General features: G+C 47.4%; 1 protein-coding gene across 1 annotated transcript in view; it reads right to left on the bottom strand.

Annotated features, from left to right (window-relative positions):
* Positions 1-2,324: 2,324 nt before the first annotated feature.
* erich3 (glutamate-rich 3) overlaps positions 2,325-19,738 on the bottom strand; it is a 116,980-nt gene continuing 99,566 nt past the window's right edge. The window contains exons 15-16 of the mRNA XM_072574893.1: positions 7,510-18,196; positions 2,325-2,668 (exon numbers count right to left, since the gene is read on the bottom strand). Of these exons, the coding sequence (XP_072430994.1) occupies positions 7,533-18,196 (10,664 nt within the window). The 3' untranslated portion in view covers positions 2,325-2,668; positions 7,510-7,532. The remainder of the gene's footprint in view (positions 2,669-7,509; positions 18,197-19,738) is intronic.

A 19,738-nucleotide genomic window follows, 5' to 3' on the forward strand; every position in this document is an offset into this window, starting at 1 on the left:
TCAGTCGCCTGAGGCGGGAATTGAACCCGGGTCTCAGGCGCTGTGAGGCAGCAGTGCTAACCACTGTGCCACCGTGCCGCCCACAAATGGTGTGCTGAATGGGCACCTTTAGAGCTGCAACTGTTTTGTGATTCAGTGACTCCAGTTGGAGACAAAGGTGTTTTATACAGACTTAATCTAATGCCCTTGCTTGTATGCTAAATGCGTGTGTTTCTAAAGCCTGCAAACCCATGAGCTTCATGAATGGCTTTGTTAATCTGTCCTGTCACCTGTACAGATGGTGCACAAGCAAATTCACATCCCTTTCTCCCTGCACCTGCTCAAGAATGACACCATTTAGCTTTTGTGCTTCCATGAAAATATATCACCTCAGATCATTGTGCTTTGAGTTTTATTTTTCTCACCAGACCGTCCATTCCTGCTGAGGACCACATGTGGCCTATCACCATCTTGCCCACTTCTTATCAGATTGCCAAGTTTCCTCTCATCTTCCCAGTTTCCATTCTTTTGCCCCCTGTCCACCCAAGTGCCAGTCATTAATCCGCACCCAAACCAGCAGGGGCTGTTTGAATGTTGGGAAATGGATTGTCTGCATCTATCTGAGTAGAATAACACCCATTCACCATGACTGTCCGGACTCTATCCCTGAGCTACTGACCAGCACACTGCTGCTACTGAGCATTGGTGGTAGACGAAGTGAAGGTGATGCCAATCAAGCGGCTGCTTTGTCCTGGATGGTGTCGAGCTTCTGGAGTGTTGTTGGAGCTGCCCCCATCCAGGCAAGTGGGGAGTATTCCATCCCACTCCTGACTTGTGCCTTGGAGATGGTGGACAGATTTTGGGGAGTCAGGAGGTGAGTTACTCGCCTCAGTATCCCTAGTCTCTGACCTGCTCTGGTAGGCTCTGTTTATGTAAGTGAGTCCAGTTCAGATTCTGATCAATGGTAACCCCAAAGATGTTGATATTGGGGGATTCAGAATTAGGACACTATGAAATGTTCCTTACTGGAGATGCTCATTGCCTGGCATTTGTGAGGTGCGATTATCACTTATCAGCCCAGATCTAGATTTCATTTGAACATGGCCTGCTTCAATATCTGAGGAGTCATTAATGGTGCTGACTGTTGTGTAATCATGTTTTGTTTATACAAAATGCTAGTGTAGCCACACTTGGAATATTGTGAACAGTTCTGGTCCCCATATTTCAGGAAGGATGTGGAAGCATTGGAAAGGTGCAGAGGAGATTTACCAGGATGTTGCCTGGTCTGAAGGGAAGGCCTTATGAGGAAAGGCTGAGAGACTTGAACCTGTTCTCATTGGCAAGAAGGCGGCTAAGAGGGGATTTGATCGAGACATACAAGATGATCAGAGGATTAGATAGGGTAGACAGTGAAAGTCTTTTTCCGAGCATGATGACGCCAGCTTGTATGAGAGGTATAACTACAAATTGAGGGGTGATAGATTTAAGACAGATGTCAGAGGCAGGTTCTTTACTCAGACAGTGGTAAGGGTGTGGAATGCCCTTGTAGTCAACTCAGGCACATGAGCACATGGATGATTTTGGGATAGTGTAAGGGGATGGGCTTAGATTAGTTCACAGGTCGGTGCAACATCGAGGGCCGAAGGGCCTGTTCTGTGCTGTATAGTTCTCTGTTCTATCAGCGAACATGCCCACTTCGGACCTGATGGTGAAGGGAAGGTCATTGATGAAGCAGCTGATTGTGTTTCTGCTAATTATTGACTCACCAGAGGAAGCTCCTTATTTACTCAAACTAAAACCTTCAGAAACCTCCGGAACCTTCCCTGCTCAAAGGGGAACAATCCCAACTTCTCCAGTCTCTCCTCATTCACCGAAGTCCCTCATCCCTGATTCCATTCCAGTCAATCTCCTCCATGGCAATGCCATCCTTCCTAAAGTGTGATCCATCCCACTAACATATATTTCCCTTTCATTCCATGTTTTGTATTCAAATGGCTTGATTACCAATTGCCCCATTGGCTTTAACTTTTTTTATCAATTTGAACTGCATCCTTCAAGGATTTGCGATTAGGTAGCACCAGGCCCTTCCGACTAGCCCAAAGGGCATCAACTCACACTTCCCCAGAATAAACTCTGTTTGCCACACCCCTTCCTGTTTCACCCATCCATGTCCTCCTCCACCTGCTGTAATCTGTAACTTGTGGGATCTTGCTGTGCAGATTGGCTGCTCTCGAGGGAGCAGCCTCACTCTGACAGCATTGAAATCAACAGGAATTCCTCATGAACTGACTGACCGAGTGGATGGGTTACAGCGTTGTCAAGGCTCATATTTAACATCACTCGTGTCAAAATATTTATTGATATATTAACTCCATAAATAAAATGTATTCTATGGAACATAATAAAGCACAGATGTAAAGAGACAAGGTTCCAATATTGCACTTCCACACGAAGGGGGTATAAGAAATTTCTTGTCAATTCTTGCCATGGTCACACTTCCAAAGTTGGTGCATGAAGGGAGATGAGCTTCCTGTTTAAGAAGTCACAGATTCACTCAGGTTGCAGAGAGTTCACACCAATCAGAGCGAGAATACTGGTGCTGCTTCCTGCTGGCCTGGCTCAGATGATCCAAGAGACAGTCTGTTATCCTAATGCTTTTCCTCACTTGGCCACAACACTGGAAAACCATCTGGAATATAAAATAGTCAAGGTTGGAAAACTGATGGGAAATGTGGCTCCAAACTACTGAAGGAGTGCCACACTGTCACAGGGTCAGTACTGAGGGAGTGCCACACTGTCACAGGGTCAGTCCTGAGGGAGTGCCACACTGTCACAGGGTCAGTGCTGAGGGAGTGCCACACTGTCAGAGGGTCAGTCCTGAGGGAGTGCCGCACTGTCAGAGGGTCAGTACTGAGGGAGTGCTGCACTGTCAGAGGGTCAGTGCTGAGGGAGTGCTGCACTGTCAGAGGGTCAGTACTGAGGGAGTGCCGCACTGTCACAGGGTCAGTGCTGAGGGAGTGCCGCACTGTCAGAGGGTCAGTACTGAGGGAGTGCTGCACTGTCAGAGGGTCAGTACTGAGGGAGTGCTGCACTGTCAGAGGGTCAGTGCTGAGGGAATGCTGTACTATCAGAGGGTCAGTGCTGAGCGAGTGCCGCACTGTCAGAGGGTCAGTGCTGAGGGTCTGAGGTCACATGTAGGCCAGACCAGTTAAAGATGCCAATTTCCTTCCCTAAACATCATTAGTGAATCAGTTAGGTTTTTCTGACAATCGACAATGGTTTCACAGTCATCATTAAATGCTTAATTTCAGATCTTTATTGATTTCAAATTTCATCATCTGCCAATTTGAGGTGTGTACCCAGGAGTCTTCAGAACATTAAACAAAAAAAGCTAAAGAACTACAAATGCTGGAAATCAGAAACAACAGCAGAAATTGCTGGAAAAGCTCAGCACATCTGGCAGAGTCTGTGGAGAGAAAACACAGAGTTAACAGCAGAAGGGCTGAAGAAGGGTCACTGGACCACAAAGAGATGTTTCCTCTCTCCACAGATGCTGCCTGACCTGCTGAAGTTCTCCAGTTCTTTCTGTTTATCCCCGGAACATAACCTGAGTCTCCAGCTTAATAAGCTGCAGGCATTGTGGTTGGCACGGTGGCTCAGTGGTTAGCACTGCTGCCTCACAGCACCAGGGTCCCAGGTTCAATTCCAACCTTGGGCAACTGTCTGCTCATTCTCCCTTGTGTCTGCGTGGGTTTTCTCTGGGTGCTCCGGTTTCCTCCCACACTCCAAAGATGTGCAGGTTAGGTGAATTGGCTATGCTAAATTGTCCATAGTGTCAGGTGCATTAGTTGGGGGGGGTTACTCTTTGGAGTGTCAGTGTGGACTTGTTGGGCCGAACGGCCTGTTTCCATACTGTAGGGAACCTAATCTAATCAATCCCACTGCCGTTTGTGTGCAGGCCTGGGATCCATCGTGTCGGAGGGATGTGCATGCACTTGATTGAGTGTGGAGGGAGATTTCCCAGGATGTTGCCTGGGCTGGAGAGCTTCAGTGATGAAGAGAGGTTGGACAGACTGGGGCTGGTTCCCTTGCTGAAGAGGAGACTGAGGGTGATATGATTGCAATAATAGATAACAAGAGAAAGTAACGTTACCCCTTGGAGAGATCAGTGACCAGAGAGCACAGGGAAGGGGCAGGAGGGTTAGGTGGGAGGGAGGAAGGAATCACACAGAGTCTGGATGAAATGGAGACCTCACTGCCTATGAGGGTGGTAGATTCAGAAACCCCCCCTTACATTTCGGTCATGCACCTGTAATACTGAGGCACACAAGGCTATGGGCCAAGGGCTGGAAGATGGAATTAGAATAATTAGGAGGGTAGGTCTGACTGGCGCAGACTCAATTGGTGAATGTCTTATTCTGTGCTGTAGGTTTCTATGACTTTATGGAGTCCAGCCTTACTCTGATCATCCTTGTGGCTGGAAGTTCTATTTGTTGATTCCAATAAAGTTCAGCTCCCACCTGATCAAATCCACAGCTGTCCCTCTGCTGAATCAGGCTGAATTCCCAAAGTTATTCACAGTCATTGGGCTGGGTAATTTCACACCGTGACAGATTCTCACAGCAACTCTCAGCCTTCCCTCCCTCTGGGATCCTCCAGCTTCTTAATTCGAATTTGTGAAATCCGCTTGCTTTGCTAATTGTTTTGTTGCTAAATGTACAATACTTATGACATTGTAAACAAGAGAGCACAAACCCTTTGTGTGTTGGCGTGTGGATATGAAGATTATTCTGTGAAGAGACACTGAGTTGCAACAGACCAAAAGTTTTTCTGATTTTGAAACTGAAACATCATCTCACTGAAACGTCCAGCATTCTGGGAAGTTGAACAGGGTCAGCACTGACAGACTGCTCCCCCCCTCCCCCGCCCCTACCCCTACCCCCACCCCCAGATTGAGAGTCTGCAATTTGGGGTCACAGTCTCAGGAATAAGGGGTCACTCATTTAAATTGAATTGAATTGAATTTATTGTCATGTGTACTGAGGCACAGTGATTGTACTCAAGAGAAACTTCCTCACTTAAAGAATTGCGATTGTTGGAACTCACAATCACAGAGAGCTGTCCCTGCTCAGTCTTTGAGCATGTTGAAGACCAGGTTATCAACATGGTTGGCTAAAAGGGAATACGGAATTTGGGGAAGGATGGGTGAAGAGCAGTCAGCATCTTACTGAGCAGGATTTCTGTGTAAATGAAGGAAGAGCTCCCAGCATTCTCAGGGCTCCACCATTTTGTAGAGTTGGAGATTAGGACAGAGAGCCCACTGATAGATCGGATTCACTGGAAAAACAAAGCTTCTTTCCTCCCTGTTGTTAGTGAGATGTGTGTGTTGTTGGCTGGGTCATTATTCATGACCCAGCCTAAAGGGCTCGGAAAAGGGATGGGCAGTCACCATTGTTCTCACACGAGCGGCTGATTATGGGCCAACGCGAAGGGACAGGTAACAGATACAAAGAGGCTAAGTAAGACAAATTAAGTACGAAACTCAGAAAGAGAAAGCTAGACAGGGAGTGAGTGAAAATGGTGGGGAAGGGCAGAACACTTGCATTCCCTTTCAGAATTTCAAAGCTTTCAAAAACACTTTGTCCCCAGTGACATATTTTTCGAGATGTTGTCATGTGTCATGTCACTGTTATAACATTGTCATAGCAGAGCAACCCATTTCCTCACAGGGAAATCTTACACACCGTGATGATAATGACTGGGTGATCCGAGTGGAGACGTTACAGGAGACCGATGAAGTTAACCAGAAATACAAAGGTGACACAGCAAAGGGGGTGTTGCAGAGGGAAAGCTCTGCCAGATTCTGATTAATGGTAGATGCCATCCTTTACCTTGGATCAGGAGCTGAGTGTTAACATCAGTGGGCTAATAATCCCGCCCCACCCCGTTCCCTCCAATCCCAGCTAATACTCTGTGGCCAAGGTCAGAATCCCACTGTGGCTGATTGCAAAATTTGAATTTAATAAAAACTGAAATAACAAACTTGTCTAATAATGACCATCTGTTTGAAAAAAGCTATTGTAAAAGCCCAGCTGGCTCACCAATAACCATCAGGACGGAAATCTGCCTTCCTTATCTGGTCTGGCCTACATGTGACACCTAACCCACAGCAATGGGGTTCACTCTGAAACTACCCTCTGGGTAGATAGGGATGGGTAATAAATGACTCAGCCAGAGATGAACGATTAACTAAAAGCTCATCTTGCAAGATGAGAAAGCTACCAAAGAAGGTCACAGTGGAACCCTAACCAGGATTGTGGTGTGGGGGTGCAGTTCAAAAGGACCAGCCACAGCTTCTCCATCACAACAAAAATCCAAAAGTGAAAGGGCTCATGTGGCTGGTGACAATGTGCAGAACATCAGAGAGGTTCCAATCAAAGCATTTGAAATGAGAGCCTCAGACATTTCTTATGTGTATGACGGACAGGCAAATGGAGCAGGGCTTCATGGGAGGGGGAGACCAGGTGTGGACAGGAAGCAGCTGGGGTCAGTGATACAGCTCCTGTACTTTGGGGCATGTTGAGGGTGTGACAGGACTGTGCCCTGTCAGAGACGGGTTCTGTGCTGTTTCTCTTGCAGACACAGAACGTCTCTGTCAGGCAGGCCATTGGTAAACAGCTTCTCAGTGCTCCCTCGGTGGATCATGACAGGACGGGTTCTCAGGAAGGGTTTTAGTTTTTGCCGTCGGTTTGTGAGAAAGCTGCTGCTTGCTGCTGAGAGCTGCGAGAGCAAAGTCTTTGACCAAAGGCTTCCTCTTAAAAATCAACAGGCGCAGGTCGTTAATATCTTCTGCTTTGGAGAGGGACAGCACGTTAGAACCCAAACTCTTTGTTGAATTGCATATTACCAAAAGGTGTATTTACGGGAAACTCCCCATACTTGGAACAGTTGATGGTTAGGGGTTAAATAATATGTAATCTTGTTAAGTAATTCAACTGAGTTATGCTAAAGTTTTATTTTGTATTTTAACTGTTGTCAGGATAACCTGTGTTTTGAGCTGAGTGGTGAACCAATCAAGTCACATCTGGAACACACCACCTTTAAATAAATATACAAGTTCGGGTCCAGATCATCTTTTGGGCGCCTGGTCTGGTCCATAATGAGGGGAATGGGAGGGGGATATTTACTGAAAGGCACAACAGTTGGAGAGCAAGTCTCTGGAACACCGGAGATGATTGGGTGGGTTACCTGAGGGGACAGGCACTGAGTACAGTGGGGAATAGAAGTCCATGTTGACAGATTATTGACAATGTTTTCAATCCTCTCGGAGAGAGACAGGACAGGACAATCAGCTTTTAGTGATCTGGATTAAAGATAAATGCTCACAAGACCTGACCTGCTCTTCCTCCAGGTGGTGGACCCCAGTATTTGTAATGTCGCTCTGGGAGAGCAGGTGGAGGGAGCGTTTGAATGGGAAGGAGCGATTTGAGTCCATGTTTGGAAATGTTGCAATAGTGTGTAGGAACATACCTTTGATGTTGTTGTGGTGAGGCTCAGGTTAGGCTGTAGTTCCCTGGTCTTGGAAGACCCTGCCCCTCATTCGTCTCTGGCTGGGCCAATGAAGTGAGAGTGCTGTCTCCCTGTTGGGTGACAGGAGTCACATGAATCAAATGTGGAGTGTCGGAGTTTCCACTGGCTTCTGGCAGCAGCTTTGTCAAATCTGTATCGAGTCGATGGTTGGAGAAGGTTTCTCTTTGGTCTCCCTCACTGGGTGACACGAATCTGGGAGGTCTCTCTCCAGCAGCTCCCAGAGTGCTGTCCTTTCTGCTTACAGATCCCAACATTCCCACTGCTTCATCAGGAAGGCTGGAGAAGCTCCAAGCCTTAGGGAAAGTGGTGTCTCTATCCAGGCTCCGGCATTGGCTCCTCCAGTGCCTTACTGACTGTGGGGTAGCATTGGGCAAGCCGATCTCCATCTGACAGCTGGAATATACACGCACTGCCTTCCCAATTCTTTTTTCCAAATGCCAACCTCTAACAGGAAAGAGCCTTTGGAGTTCTTTCATTGCTTCCTGGCTCTCAGTGTCCTGGTTTGTACGCTGACTCTGGACACGCTCCACTGCCTCCCTGTCCTGTGTTTCTATCACTGCCTCCTTGTCCTGTGTGTCTGTCACTGCCACCCTGTCCTGTGTTTCTATCACTGCCTCCCTGTCCTGTGTTTCTGTCACTGCCTCCCTGTCCTGTGTTTCTGTCACTGCCACCCTGTCCTGTGTTTCTATCACTGCCTCCCTGTCCTGTGTTTCTATCACTGCCTCCCTGTCCTGTGTTTCTATCACTGCCTCCCTGTCCTGTGTTTCTGTCACTTCCTCCTTGTCCTGTGTTTTTATCACTGCCTTCCTGTCCTGTGTTTCTATGACTGCCTCCCTGTCCTGTGTTTCTATCACTGCCTCCCTGTCCTGTGTTTCTATCACTGCCTCCCAGTCCTGTGTTTCTGTCACTTCTTCCTTGTCCTGTGTTTCTATCACTGCCTCCCTGTCCTGTGTTTCTATCACTGCCTCTTTATCCTGTACTTCTATCACTGCCTCCCTGTCCTGGGTTTCTATCACTGTTTCCTTGTCCTGTGTTTCTATCACTGCCTCCTTATCCTGGGTTTCTATCACTGTTTCCTTGTCCTGTGTTTCTATCAATGCCTCCCTGTGCTGTGTTTCTATCACTGCTTCCTTGTCCTGTGTTTCTATCAATGCCTCCCTGTCCTGTGTTGCCATCACTGCCTCCCTGTCTTGTGTTTCTGTCACTGCCACCATGTCCTGTGTTTCTATAACTGCCTCCCTGTTGTGTGTTTCAGTCACTGCCTCCCTATCCTGTGTTTCTGTCATTGCCACTCTGTCCTGTGTTTCTATCACTGCCTCCTCGTCCTGTGTTTCTACTACTGCCTCCCTGTCCTGTGTTTCTATCACTGCTGCCCTGTTCTGTGTTTCTATCACTGCCTTCGTGTCCTGTGTTTCTATAACTGCCTCCCTATCGTGTGTTTCAGTCACTGCCTCCCTGACCTGTGTTTCAATCAATGCCTTCCTGTTCTGTGTTTCTACTACTGCCTCCCTGTCCTGTGTTTCTATCACTGCCTCCCTGTCCTGTGTTTCTATCACTGCCTCCCTGTCCTGTGTTTCTACCACTGCCTCCCTGTCCTGTGTTTCTATCACTGCCTCCTTGTCCTGTACTTCTATCACTGCCTCCCTGTCTTGTGTTTCTGTCACTGCCTCCCTGTCCTGTGTTTCTGTCACTGCCGCCCTGTCCTCTGTTTCTATCACTGCCTTCGTGTCCTGTGTTTCTATCACTGCCTCCTTGTCCTGTGTTTCTACTACTGCCTCCCTGTCTTGTGGTTCTGTCACTGCCTCCCTGTCCTGTGTTTCTATCACTGCCTCCCTGTCCTGTGTTTCTATCACTGCCTCCCTGTCTTGTGTTTCTGTCACTGCCACTATGTCCTGTGTTTCTGTCACTGCCTCCCTGTCTTGTGTTTCTGTCAGTGCCACTATGTCCTGTGTTTCCATCACTGTCTCCCTGTCCTGTGTTTCTATCACTGCCTCCCTGTCCTGTATTTTTTCCACTGTCTCCGTGTCCTGTGTTTCTATCATTGCCTCCCTGTTCTGTATTTTTTCCATTGTCTCCGTGTCCTGTGTTTCTATTATTGCCTCCCTGTCCTGTATTTTTTCCACTGTCTCCGTGTCCTGTGTTTTTTCCACTGTCTCTGTGTCCTGTGTTTCTCCCACCTCCTCCAAATCCTGAATTTCTGTGATTGTTTTCTGATCCTGTGCTTGTACAGTGAACTCCTTGTTCAGTCTTTCTCCCAATGCATTGCTATTCTCTGTTTCTATGTCTGACACTCCATCCTGTGTTTGTAACTTGGACTTCCTGTGTTGTGTTTCTCCTACTTCCTTCATGTTTTGTGTTTCTACTATACATTCCTTCTCTGTTTCCATTACTGTATCCCTGTCATCAGTTTTTAACACAACATCCCTCTCCTGTGTTTCTGCCACCATCTCCATGTATTCTGTTTCCACCTCTACATCTCTATCTCCCACTGCCCCGCTGTCCTGTGTTTCTATAACAGCCTGCATGTGTGTGTCCACTGCTCCCTCCCTGTCCTGTGTTTCTATCACTGCCCTACTGTCCTGTGTTTCTATAACAGCCTGCATGTGTTGTGTCTCCATTACCCTCTCCCCGTCCTGTGTTTCTATCACTGCCCTGCTGTCCTGTCTTTCTATAACAGCCTGCGTGTGTTGTGTGTCCACTGCTCCCTCCCCGTCCTGTGTTTCTATAACAGCCTGCGTGTGTTGTGTGTCCACTGCTCCCTCCCCGTCCTGTGTTTCTCCCAATATTTTAATGACTGTTGTTTCTGACTCTGTCTGCCTGTCTTCAGGTTCTGGCTCAGGCTGTGTATCCAATATTTCCAACCCCAGATCCTTGATGTGAATTTCTCTCACTGATTCTACCTTCTCTGTTTCAGACCTGGTATGTTTGGCTTGTTTTTCCTCCAAGCCCTTTGTGTCCTGTGTTGCTTGCATAGGATGCAGGTGCTGTGTTTCTCGACCAGGATCAATGTCCTGTATTTCAGATAAAACTTCAATGACCTGTTTTTCTGACACTATTTGTGGGTCTTGTAATCTAATGACATTTTTCTCATCCTGTATTTTTATCATTGTTTCCAGGTCCCCTGTATCTGACTCTATTTCTTTGGCATGTATTTCTGACACACTGTCGTCATCCTGTGTTCCTGTCACTGACTCTTGGTCCTGCATTTCAGATATTGTTTTCATGGCTTGAATTTCTGACACTACTTCTTTGCCCTGTGTTTTGGACCCTGCTTGCTGCTGCTGTGCTTCTGATGTGGTATCCATCACCTGTGTTTCTGATGCAGTTTCTGAGTCCTGTGTTTCAGACATGTTTTCAGCAGTCTGCGTATCTTCTGCTGATTTCCTGTCATGTGTTTCGAACAGTGTTTCTTTTTCTCTTTTGGATACAGTTTTCAGCCTTGGTGTTTCTGACATTATTTCCCTAAGTTGTGGTTTTGCCATTATTTTGGTGATCTGTGGTGCCATCACTGTTTTCTGGTCTGGTGTTTCTGACGCTGTTTCTTGGTGCTGTGTTTTAGATATTGTTTCCACGTCCTGTATTTCTGCTGCTGCTTCTCTGCTTTGTGTTTCTGACAGTGTTTCATTCTCATGCTGTTCTGACAGTGTTGTCTCTTGTTTTTCAAGTACTGTTTCCAGATTCAGTGTTTCTGGCACTGTTTCATTGATTTGTGTTTCTGATGCTGTTTTCTGGCCCTGCATTTCTGACATTGTTTTCATGTCACGTGCTCCATAAATTGATTCCTGGTCCTGTGCCTCTGACACTGTTTCCTGGTCCTGTGGTTCGGACACTACATTTTTGTCTTGTGTTTCTGAGACTGTTTTCTTGTCTGATGGTTTTGACACTGCCTCTTGGTCTTGTGTTTCAGACACTGTTCCCCTTTCCTGTGTTTCTGACAATGTCTCTTGGTTCTGTGTTTCTGATACTATTTCTTGATCCCGTGTTTTAGAGACTATTTCCTGATCCGGTGTTTCAGACACTGATTTCTGGTCCTGTGTTTCAGACACTGATTTCTGGTCCTGTGTTTCAGGCGTTCTTTCTTGATCATGTGTTTCAGAGCCTGTTTCTTGGTCTTGAAGTTCCAATATCGTTTTTGTGCCTTGTGTTTCTTGTTCTGGCAAGTTGCTTACTGTTTCTTTGCTTTGTGTTCCAGATACATTGTCCGGTGTTTCTGACATTGCTTCCACATCCTGTGTTTCAGCCACTGTTTCCTGGTTCCGTGTTTCAGACACCATTTCCTGGTCCTGTGTTTCAGTCACCGGTTCCTGGTCCTGTGTTTCAGCCACTGTTTCTTTTTCATGTGACTTTGACAGTGTTTCTTGGCTCTGTGTTTCTGGCAATGCTTCTACGTCCTCCATCCCTGACACAGTTTCCTGGGCAAGTGTTTCTGATGCTGTAGTCTGGTCCTGTGTTTCAGAGATTGTTTCTAGGTCTTGTGTTTTTGATGTTCCCTTTATGTTTGTTTTTGACACAGTGTCCTGGTCCTGTGTTTCAGACACTATTTCTTTGTCTGGTGTTTCGGATACCCCTTCTTGGTCCTGTTTTTCTTTGCCTTGTCTTTCAGATTTTGTTTCCTGGTCTTGTGTTTCTGATGCCTTTTCTTGATCCTGTACTTCAGGCAATGTTTCCTTACCTTCTGTTTTCGATACCGTTTCTTGGTCCTGTGTTTTAGACACTATTTCCTTGTTTTGTGTTTCTAACATTGTTACCTGGTCTTGTGTTTCTGTCAGTGTTTGTAGGTCCTGTATCCCTGACACTTCTTTCTGGGTGTGAGTTTCTGATGCTGTTCCCTGCTCCAATGGTTCTGACATTCTTTCCACATCTGGTGTTTTTGAAATTGTTTCCTGGTACTGTGTTTCAGACACTGTTTCCCTGTCCTGTATTTCAGAAAGAGTCTCATGGTCAGGCTTTTCACACAGTGTTTTCCTATCTTGTGCTCCTGAGACAATTTCCCTGGCCTGTGTTTTAGACACGGTTTCCCTGTCCTGCATCTCAGGTACTGGTTCCTGATCCTGTGCTTCAGACACCATCTCTCTGTCCTGTGTTTCAGACACTGTCTCCCTGTCTTGTGTTTCAGACACTGTCTCCCTGTTCTGTGTTTCAAGTTCTGGTTCCTGATTCTGTGTTTCAGACACTATCGGCATGTCCTGCATTTCAGACACTGGTTCCTGATCCTGTGTTTCAGACACAGTTTCTATGTCCTGTGTTTCAGGTGCTGGTTCCTGATCCTGTGTTTCAGACACTGTCTCCCTGTCCTGTGTCTCAGGCACTGGTTCCTGATCCTGTGTTTCAGACACTGCCGCCCTGTCCTGCATTTCAGGCAGTGGTTCCTGACCCTGTGTTTCAAGTTCTGGTTCCTGATTCTGTGTTTCAGACATGGTCTCCCTGTCCAGCGTTTCAGCCCCTGGTTCCTGATCCTGTGTTTCAGACACTGTTTCCCTGTCCTGCATTTCAGGTGCTGGTTCCTGATCCTGCATTTCAGACACTGTCTCCCTGTCCTGTGTTTCAGACATGGTTTCCATGTCCTGTGTTTCAGGTGCTGGTTCCTGACCCTGTGTTTCAGACACTGTCTCCCTGTCCTGCATTTCAGACACGGTTTCCCTGTCCTGCATTTCAGGTGCTGGTTCCTGATCCTGTGCTTCAGACATGGTCTGTATTTCAGACACTGTCTCCCTGTCCTGTGTTTCAGACATGGTTTCCATGTCCTGTGTTTCAGGTGCTGGTTCCTGATCCTTTGTTTCAGACACTGTATCTCTGTCCTGCGTTTCAGACATGGTTTCCATGTCCTGTGTTTCAGGTGCTGGTTCCTGATCCTGTGTTTCAGACACTGTCACCCTGTCCTGTGTTTTAGACACTGTCTCCCTGTCCTGTGTTTCAAGTTCTGGCTCCTGATTCAGTGTTTCAGACACTGTCTCACTGTTGTGCATTTCAGGCAGTGTTTCTTGACCCTGTGTTTCAAGTTCTGATTCCTGATTCTGTGTTTCAGGCACGGTCGCCCTGTCCAGTGTTTCAGGCCCTGGTTCCTGATCCTGTGTTTCAGACACTGTTTCCCTGTCCTGCATTTCAGGTATGTGTTCTTGATGCTTTGTTACAGACACTGTCTCCTTGTCCTGTGTTTCAGGTGCTGGTTCCTGATCCTGTGTTTCTGACACTGTCTCCTTGTCCTGTGTTTCAGGTGCTGGTTCCTGATCCTGTGTTTCTGACACTGTCTCCCTGTCCTGCATTTCAGGTTCTGGTTCCTGATCCTGTGTTTCAGGTGCTGGTCCATGATCTTGTGTTTCAGACACTATTTCCCTGTCATGTGTTTCAGATACCGTCTTCCTGTCCTGTGTTTCAGGTGCTGATTCCTGACCCTGTGTTTCACACACAGTTTCCCTGTCCTGCATCTTAGGTTCTCGTTCCTGATCCTGTGTTTCAGACACTGTTTCCCTGTCCTGTGTTTCAGATGCTGTATCCCTTTCCTGTGTTTCAGGTGCTGGTCCCTGGTCTTGTGTTTCAGACACTGTTTCACTATCCTGTGTTTCAGGCAATGTTTCCCTGTCCTGCATTTCAGGTTCTGGTTCCTGATTCTGTGTTTCAGACACTGTCTGCCTGTCCTGTGTTTGTGATACTGTCTCCCTGTCCTGCGTTTCAGGTTCTGGTTCCTGATCCTGTGTTTCAGACACTGTCTCCCTGTCCTGTGTTTCAGCCACTGTCTCTCTGTCCTGCATTTCAGGTTCTGGTTCCTGGTCCTGTGTTTGAGACACTGTCTCCCTGTCCTGTGTTTCAGACACAGTCTCCCTGTCCTGCATTTCAGGGGCTAGTTCCTGATCCAGTATTTCAGACACTGTTTCCCTGTCCTGTGTTTCAGATGCTGTCTCCCTGTCCTGTGTTTCAGGTGCTGGTTCCTGATCCTGTGTGTCAGACACTGTCTCCCTGTCCTGGATTTCAGGTTCTGGTTCCTGGTCACATGTTTCAGACACTGTCTCCCTGTCCTGTGTTTCAGCCACTGTCTCTCTGTCCTGCATTTCAGGTTCTGGTTCCTGGTCCTGTGTTTGAGACACTGTCTCCCTGTCCTGTGTTTCAGACACAGTCTCCCTGTCCTGCATTTCAGGGGCTAGTTCCTGATCCAGTATTTCAGACACTGTTTCCCTGTCCTGTGTTTCAGATGCTGTCTCCCTGTCCTGTGTTTCAGGTGCTGGTTCCTGATCCTGTGTGTCAGACACTGTCTCCCTGTCCTGGATTTCAGGTTCTGGTTCCTGGTCACATGTTTCAGACACTGTTTCGCTATCCTGTGTTTCAGGTACTGTTTCCCTGCCCTGCATTTTAGGTGCTGGTTCCTGGTCCTGTGTTTGAGACACTGTCTCCCTGTCCTGTGAGTCTGGTTCTTGTTCCTGATCCTGTGTTTCAGATATTGTTTCCCTGTCCTGTGTTTCAGACATGGTCTCCCTGTCCTGTGTTTCAGGTTCTGATTCCTGGTCCTGTGTTTGAGACACTTTCTCCCTGTCCTGCGTTTGAGACACTGTCTCTCTGTCCTGCATTTCAGGGGCTAGTTCCTGATCCAGTATTTCAGACACTGCTTCCCTGTCCTTTGTTTCAGACACTGTTCCCCTGTCCTTTGTTTCAGACACTGTTCCCCTGTCCTGTGTTTCAGACACGGTTTCCCTGTCCTGCATTTCAGGTGCTGGTTCCTGATCCTGTGCTTCAGACACGGTCTGTATTTCAGACACTGTCTCCCTGTCCTGTGTTTCAGACATGGTTTCCATGTCCTGTGTTTCAGGTGCTGGTTCCTGATCCTTTGTTTCAGACACTGTTCCCCTGTCCTGTGTTTCAGACACTATTTCCCTGTCCTGTGTTTCAGGTGCTGGTTCTTGATCCTGTATTATAGACACTGTTTCCCTGACCTGTATTTCAGACACTGTTCCCCTGTCCTTTGTTTCAGACACTGTTCCCCTGTCCTTTGTTTCAGACACTGTTCCCCTGTCCTTTGTTTCAGACACTGTTCCCCTGTCCTGTGTTTCAGACACTGTTCCCCTGTCCTGTGTTTCAGACACTGTTCCCCTGTCCTGTGTTTCAGACACTGTTCCCCTGTCCTGTGTTTCAGGCATGGTCTCCCTGTCCTGTGTTTCAGACACTGTTTCCTCGTCTTGCATTTCTTTTGGTTCCCTGAATTGATTTAGTCCCACAGCCCCCACGCTTTGTATTACTGTGCTCGCACCACCTCTCTCTAACATCATTCCTGCTCCTGTTTCAGCTGCTCTTGAATCAGTCTCCATGTGCACTGCTTCCGTTCCATTCTCAACCTCCTTTTCCACTTGCTGCCTTGCAGCCCCAGTTTCGTCCAAACACTCCCTCGACTCCTTGGGGCTAGCTTTTGCCTTTAGCATCCAATCGGGTCTGTGTCTGTCAGTGTTCTGTGCTGCCCTGCCCATTGCTGCTTGTATTTCTTGAGGTGCCTGCTTTCCTTCGACAAGTTGTGGTCGGATTGTCATGTCCTCTGAATCTGACATTTCACCCTGAAATTTCACACACCTCTGCTCTCCCATGAACCCCCAAGTTTCAGCATCAGCTAAAGTTCCTAAACCGTCTGCACTCCCCAGCTCCTCCCCTTTCTGCTGACCTGACGCTGCTTGACCTTTTCCTCCATTGACCAATGGGGGGGAACCATTGTAATTCCCAAAGTTGCCCTGTGCCCGCACCAGTCTCTGAACTGCCCCTTTCCCCTGGCTTTCTTCACCTTGTTCATTCTCTGCAGTCAGTCGCCTCAAATCCACTTCCCCAACATCTCCTCCTGAACTTGCCTCCACTCCTCTCACTTTATGAAGCTTCACCTCACTTGCAGGAGCTGCCATGTCCTCCTTCCTTTCAGGATCCAGCTCAGCTGCCTCCCCTGTTTGTGTTTCTGAGCTTGCTCCAGGTACAGGATCTGAGCTGACCAAAGGTTCACCTGATGGTGTTTCCAATCGAACATCGAGATCAGCATCTGTCCACTGTACATCTGATTTAATAAGGAAGGATTCCATCTGTATTACTTCTCCATCACATCCTCCCATCTCCACACTTGATGGTTTGGAACTTGACTTAGAAACTGCCACTTCTTTGACTTCACCCTTTCCCCCAATCTCCTTTTCTTCCAATATTTCTTCCAAAGCATTTTCCACGTTCTCTCTACCATGGACTTCAGATGGGGACAGTTCCAGATTACCAATCACCATGGCTAGATTACTTCTGTTGACTTCCTGACCACTTCCAATTGGTAAGAAACCCATTCGTAGATCTTTCTCATCATCAAGAATCTCTAAGACTTTTCCCATTGGACTAATCTCTTCTGGTTCAACGTTAGCCCTGGGAACATCCGACAATGAGACTCCAATGTCAGAATCTTCCTCAGGATCTCTGTACCTCTCATCTCGTGATCCACATTCTTGTTCCAGGATTTTGTATGCTGACTCTTCAGGGAATTCCTCAACCTTTGCTTCCTGAACATTCCCAACATCTGGATCTGTCCATTCCAGAGCTTTCACATCCATGTCCATTTGCTCTTCGGATCCCACTCCTTGTGAGGATTCACTCACTACATCTGGAATGTATTTCCATGGTGTTCTGGGAATGTCTGTTTGATCTGTCACAGTTATCTCGTGTTCTCTGGCACTAAGCCCTGGAATAAGGAGGTTTCTGGACATCCCACTATCCAATTTCTCAAGTATTGCGATAGATGAGGTCACTTCCTTGATGCCCTCATTTCCAGTTGTCAAATCATTGGAAGAATGTATTGGTTGACTCAGATCTTCCTCCTGTTCATCCTTTAGCAATTCTGGGTTCCCTTCCTGTTTGGCACCCAGTGCCACCCTCCTTCTTCCTCTGACATTGAGGAGTGGGCTCAGCATTGAGATGGATGATTGATGTCGCTCAGTTTCCTCATAAACTGCACGGTCGCTTTTCCCCACAGCAGATGCTTCTAGTCTCAGCTGGTGAGCTGTAGACAGTGTGTTCACTGTTGAAACACTCTGCTTCCTGTTCGCTGGTGCACACTGACCTTTCACCTTGCTTGCTGCTTGTCTGTTTCTCTCAGACTCTGTAAGATCAGGCTCTGCACAGATTACTCCTCTGTCTGTGTGTGCAGCTAATGCTCTGTCCCCTGATTTTGAATCTTCTCCACTTCCAGCTCCACTGATTTGACTTCCATCTCCCTCCCAAACTTTCTCACTTTTGATCTTTTTGCCCTTTTCTTCATAGAATCTTCCTCTTCCTTCCTCTGTTTCTCGTCCTTTTGGCATTGACCAGTCCCAAAGTGTTTCCCCATTTTCAGAAGCTGCTTCTTCTGTATGCCTGGGAGGAGACAGAGGTCCTTCACAAACTGCATTCTCTTCTGGACCCTCTCTCATTGGGGTTAAGGCAATGCCTTTGGTCTTAGAGATGTTTACTGTCCCTCCTGTCACCTTGCAATCTTCAACGTCTGGATTCCTGTACCCTACTGTTAACCTTTTCGCCTCCAGTGTTGCGATTGGCTCCCCGGGATTCCGAGTTAATGGATCTGTCCGATACTCTGCTCTCATTCCTAGAGATTGTGTTACTCCAATCGCGATCACTCCAGCTGATGGGATCTCATCTGAAACAGATCACAGAAATGGTATCGGCTTGTCAAATAAAGCAGCTGTTTGTCATTGCAACCGTTTCTAAAAACAAATATTCTCAAAGTGCTTCACAAAAACAATTGTCAAAGTTTGAGATTGAGCCACTGCAGGCACCAGGGAGTCTGATCAATAGCTGGGGTCAAACAGATCTGTTCAAGGAATGTGTGGAAGCTGGCAAGCAGCAGTGAGGTTTATCAAGAGAACACAGGAGCAAGAAGATTGAAGGCTCAGCTGCCAACATTGGAGTTCAAGGGCAGACTTGGAGAAGGACACAGACATCAGAGGAGTGTAGGGCTGGAGGAGGTTACAGAGATAGGGAGGAGGTTACAGAGATAGGGAGGGGGTGTAGGGGCTGGAGGGGGTTACAGAGATAGGGAGGGGGTGTAGGGGCTGAAGGGGGTTACAGAGATAGGGAGGGTGGAGGGGCTGGAGGAGGTTACAGAGATAGGGAGGGGGTGTAGGGGCTGAAGGGGGTTACAGAGATAGGGAGGGTGGAGGGGCTGGAGGAGGTTACAGAGATTGGGAGGGGGTGTAGGGGCTGAAGGGGGTTACAGAGATAGGGAGGGTGGAGGGGCTGGAGGAGGTTACAGAGATTGGGAGGGGGTGTAGGGGCTGGAGGGGGTTACAGAGATAGGGAGGAGGTTACAGAGATAGGGAGGGGGTGTAGGGGCTGGAGGGGGTTATAGATAGGGAGGGGGTGTAGGGGCTGAAGGGGGTTACAGAGATAGGGAGGGTGGAGGGGCTGCAGGAGGTTACAGAGATTGGGAGGAGGTCTGGATGTTGGAGGAATTTGAAAACCCAGAAAGAAACAGTACAATAGAGTAGGGTGGAGTTGCTTGGATCAATGTGATAAATTAGCTCTGTCTTCTAACTTTGGTTTTCTGCCTTTTTTGTAGACAATGTCAATCAGTGACACAGAGGGTTTGGTGTGAATGGGATTGAATGTGAGTGTGGAGAATGTAGGTACAGCTGACAACCTAAAGATTATGAAGTGTGTGAAGTTGCAGGAATATCCCTCCATTCCCTGATTGTTGAATCTCCTGTCACTATCCATCTTCTCGATGCCTTCCCGCCCCCTGTACAGTGTGGGCAGCCACGGTGCCATGGACATGCCTCTGGTTAGGAGTCACATGGTGTGAAAACATTCTTCTCATCTCACTTTTCCTTTTGTTATTTGTTATTTTAAATACGTCCTGTGTCCTCAAACCACTACCAATTCCAAGTTTCTCCCGAATTGCTGTCGAACCCCTTCATAAAGTTGAACACCTCAACCAAATCTCCACTGAACACTCCCTTCCTCTAGAAAAACCGTTCCAATTCTTTAATCTGTCAGTGTGACTGAAGTTCCTCAGCCCTGGTCACGGTCTTGTGAATCTTTACTGAACAGTCTCTTCACATCTTTAATCTGAAATGTAGCACCCACAGTGATGATGCTTATCCTTTAACAAGGTTAAACACACAGGCTACGAAATGTCTCGGTTTCGATGGGTTTTTGGGCCAGTTTGATTATAGCTAAC

The sequence above is a fragment of the Chiloscyllium punctatum genome, chromosome 7 (genome assembly GCF_047496795.1).
Source record: "Chiloscyllium punctatum isolate Juve2018m chromosome 7, sChiPun1.3, whole genome shotgun sequence".
In the NCBI taxonomy this organism is placed as follows: domain Eukaryota; kingdom Metazoa; phylum Chordata; class Chondrichthyes; order Orectolobiformes; family Hemiscylliidae; genus Chiloscyllium; species Chiloscyllium punctatum.